The sequence below is a fragment of the Rhodamnia argentea genome, chromosome 9, assembly GCF_020921035.1.
Source record: "Rhodamnia argentea isolate NSW1041297 chromosome 9, ASM2092103v1, whole genome shotgun sequence".
Taxonomy (NCBI): Eukaryota; Viridiplantae; Streptophyta; class Magnoliopsida; order Myrtales; family Myrtaceae; genus Rhodamnia; species Rhodamnia argentea.
In genome coordinates this window covers 24,565,314-24,568,341 of record NC_063158.1, presented here as the reverse complement: position 1 = coordinate 24,568,341, position 3,028 = coordinate 24,565,314, and the positions used below count along the sequence as shown (strand labels likewise).

At 41.6% G+C, this 3,028-nt stretch overlaps 1 protein-coding gene across 1 annotated transcript; it reads right to left on the bottom strand.

Moving 5' to 3' along the window:
* Positions 1 to 1,037: 1,037 nt before the first annotated feature.
* Positions 1,038 to 2,732, bottom strand: LOC115742880 (peroxidase 57-like). The gene is made up of 3 exons (XM_030677402.2): positions 2,476 to 2,732; positions 1,593 to 1,941; positions 1,038 to 1,501 (listed from the first exon to the last, which is right to left on the bottom strand). Exons 1-3 carry the CDS (start codon positions 2,686 to 2,688, stop codon positions 1,038 to 1,040), a joined length of 1,026 nt encoding a protein of 341 aa, XP_030533262.2. The 5' UTR covers positions 2,689 to 2,732.
* Between the last annotated feature and the right edge of the window lie 296 nt (positions 2,733 to 3,028).

The window sequence follows — 3,028 nt, the reverse complement described above, 5'->3', positions numbered from 1 at the left end:
ACTCGAGGAATGCATTTGATTTCAAAAATTTAAGGGGTAAATTGCAAAATTAAGATGTCAAAATGATGGCAATAACCTTGAAAAACTACCCTAATTTTGAAAAAGAAGCTGCTAGCCCGACAATTTAACAGTATTGTCACTTATTTCTGATCACACGATCCAATCAATGAGTACTTTATGTAAAATATGAGGTGATAATATATGGATCTGTAATTGAGATTGTACCGTTCTTGATAATATGATCGTAGAAGCATTTCCTTTATTTCCTTTGTGGAAACCAACAATACAGATGGCATGCATGTGCAGTAGAGTGACCTTTTCAGTTCTGACGACATTGGAACGTGCTCAACTTTGCTAGTTTTCTAGAGAGTTTCGCGTGAAGACAACTGCCTTTCTTGATAAACCTATGCGAAATAGAACGGCATGCTGTTGGGTTAAGGGACCTTTCATTTATATTGTGAGGTAAATACATCTATGATAATATGATTTCGACAAATCTTGGTGTGTGAAGAAAAAAATATCTATATGTAGCTATAATGTGTTTGATCGTGTCATTCACATAATAATAAGAAGGAATTGTCAAAATGTCCATATATATATATATATATATATATATATATATATATATATATATATATATATATATATATATATATATAACTAAAAAATTCATTTATCGTTTAAGAAATGATAGTTGGCTTTTCGTTTCTCATATTTTTAGCTTGACTGTTCGAGTAAAATATCGCAATTCACAGCGCCACATGCTAAATTCTACAATCCTGCTGCATTCATGGCGCTTTTTGACTCGTCATTTCCATTTCTATAAACTTATTAAATCGTGTCCGTTCTCACGAAAATTTCTGACCTCTATGAATATATAGCAATGGATATGGTCAAATCCGGAAGCCCCAATGAGTTGGCTAGAACCGACATTACATCTTCTTTGTTACATATTCAGTGTGAAAATACAATATTTGTGACACGTCTTGACGTGAACTCATAAAGCCAAATCCAGAGGTCTTACGAAGCGGACTTCATTATGAAAAATGATTGAGGTCATGGTTTGGTTGATTAAATCTCCTACAGTTTGCTCTAATCTCTCCCTGCTGTCCAGTCAAAACGTCCACATTCCCCAGCTTGATCATTGCCTTGGCGAACTTCCGCCGGAAAACGTTGGGCCGGCCAATGTAATCCGCCGCGATCCGGCGCGTGAGGTCAGTGAACGCGAGCCCTTGATCCAGCTGTAGTGTTGCCTGCTCCTGGAGAACCCCTCTATAGAACGAAGCGTCGAGCTTGAAAGGGGTGCCGGAAGACGGCGTCATGAATATTTTGGGGTCGGTGCTGAGGTTGAACGGGACATTGTTGTTGGGCCTCGGACATTTTTGCCTCAGGACACCAAGGAATTGCGGGTCGATATCCGGATCGGCTTGACCCGAGCCTCCGAAGTTGTAGAGCCGGTCCACAAAGAAACCGCAGTGGCAAAATCCCATCGCATGTGCCCCTGGCCATGGGTATAATTTTCTTTATTTGTCAATAAGCATGTCTTGTTTTATTTTTTATTCTTTAATTAGAGCAAGTGAACATTGCTTTACCTAATAAAGTAACAAGATCTTCTAGGGAGAGGTTGATAGTTTGGAACGCACTAGCGGCCTCTGCGACGGAGAAGGACGGACCGGGAATATGGACGTCGCTGATGTTCGAAACCGTCCCGTCCCGTCGCCCGGTGGGAAGAGCGTAGGCCGACCCTCCGGTTAGGGCGACACCGTCTCGGGTGGCTAGGGCCAATATATCTGCGCAAGAAACGATCCCCTTGCATTGCTTCTCTAGCTCGGCTTTTATCTCGTCGATGACCTCGAACCCTCTCAGGGTCAAATTAGGAGGCGCGTCTTTTTCGGCCACGTTGTTGCCGCTGCTGTCTATGAGGACCGAGCCATCGCAACCCTAATCGCGGTAACACAAAAGGATGAAACAATAGTGTATTAGAAGGATGTTAAAAAGGTCTAGAGATGTGTAGTGCCGTAGTTCAAGCATTGGATGATTACTACATTATGAGTGCGATGTTAAGCCCATGTGCTAAGATAGAAATGCATGTGCATAATTTAATGAGAGAATTGTACCTAGTCAATTGTTTAATTTAGGACAGCATTCCCAAGAGGTTAGGGTAATAAAAAAGAGGACAAAATTTGCTATAAAGTACATTATAAAATATAAATCGGGGGCTTCTGTTATTTTAGAATAATCTATAGAAGAAAAAACATTATAAGGTTGAATGATAATTAGAAATCCATGCAAACTGTATGAAAGGGAGATGAATAAGAAGAGAGTGAAAATCTCATTAGTATTGGATTAGAGATTAAGTTTTCTGAAAAGGCAGTTCAACATTACTATGAGAAAATTCATCCCAGTTATTCAACATTACTACGAGAAAATGTATCGAGGCCGAGATTGAGATCGAGAGAGAAAGAGGAGACTTACATGGACAAAGCAGTCATGAAAATGCAGCCGGAGCAAACCCGCGGGGAGAGATGGGTCGGAGCTAAACCGCTGCTGCATTATTCCCTTCACCACCAGCTCGGCTTGAGGACACGAGTCCTTATAGAAATGCACCTGCAGCTCCGCCGCCGCCATCGCCACCACCATGCTCACGAAGGCTGCCATTGCCACGGCCCAAAGAGCGGAGACCACCATAACTTGAGTTCAACTATTGCACGAAATATTCCGCCTTCTCTCTAGCTGATAGGATCTTCTTGCGTCTTCTTTCTCTCTCTATATGTAGAGAGATTGTGTGATCCTTTTCTGATGCAGATCTCTAGACCATAATATACTAGGGGATCTCGAGAAAAAGCTGTGCAATGTGAACCATTAATATCGGGATTCGCGGTTCTTTTTCTTAATAAGTCTCTTCAAAATACCATTAATGGTGAACTCTCTCGAGTCCATGCGAGAGGAAATTAAGGAAGCTTCGTTCACATGGCCTACCTGCATGTGGATGCACGAATTCGAGTTCTCTGTCAAAGACGCGACTCCC

Excerpts from the sequence above, each read along its gene's own strand:
- LOC115742880 (XM_030677402.2), bottom strand. The coding sequence starts at position 2,688 with ATGGTGGTCTCCGCTCTTTGGGCCGTGGCAATGGCAGCCTTCGTGAGC. Across the intron at positions 1,942-2,475 it reads TTCATGACTGCTTTGTCCAT|GGTTGCGATGGCTCGGTCCT; the intron begins GTAAGTCTCCTC and ends TACCGCGATTAG. Across the intron at positions 1,502-1,592 it reads AGATCTTGTTACTTTATTAG|GGGCACATGCGATGGGATTT; the intron begins GTAAAGCAATGT and ends ACCCATGGCCAG.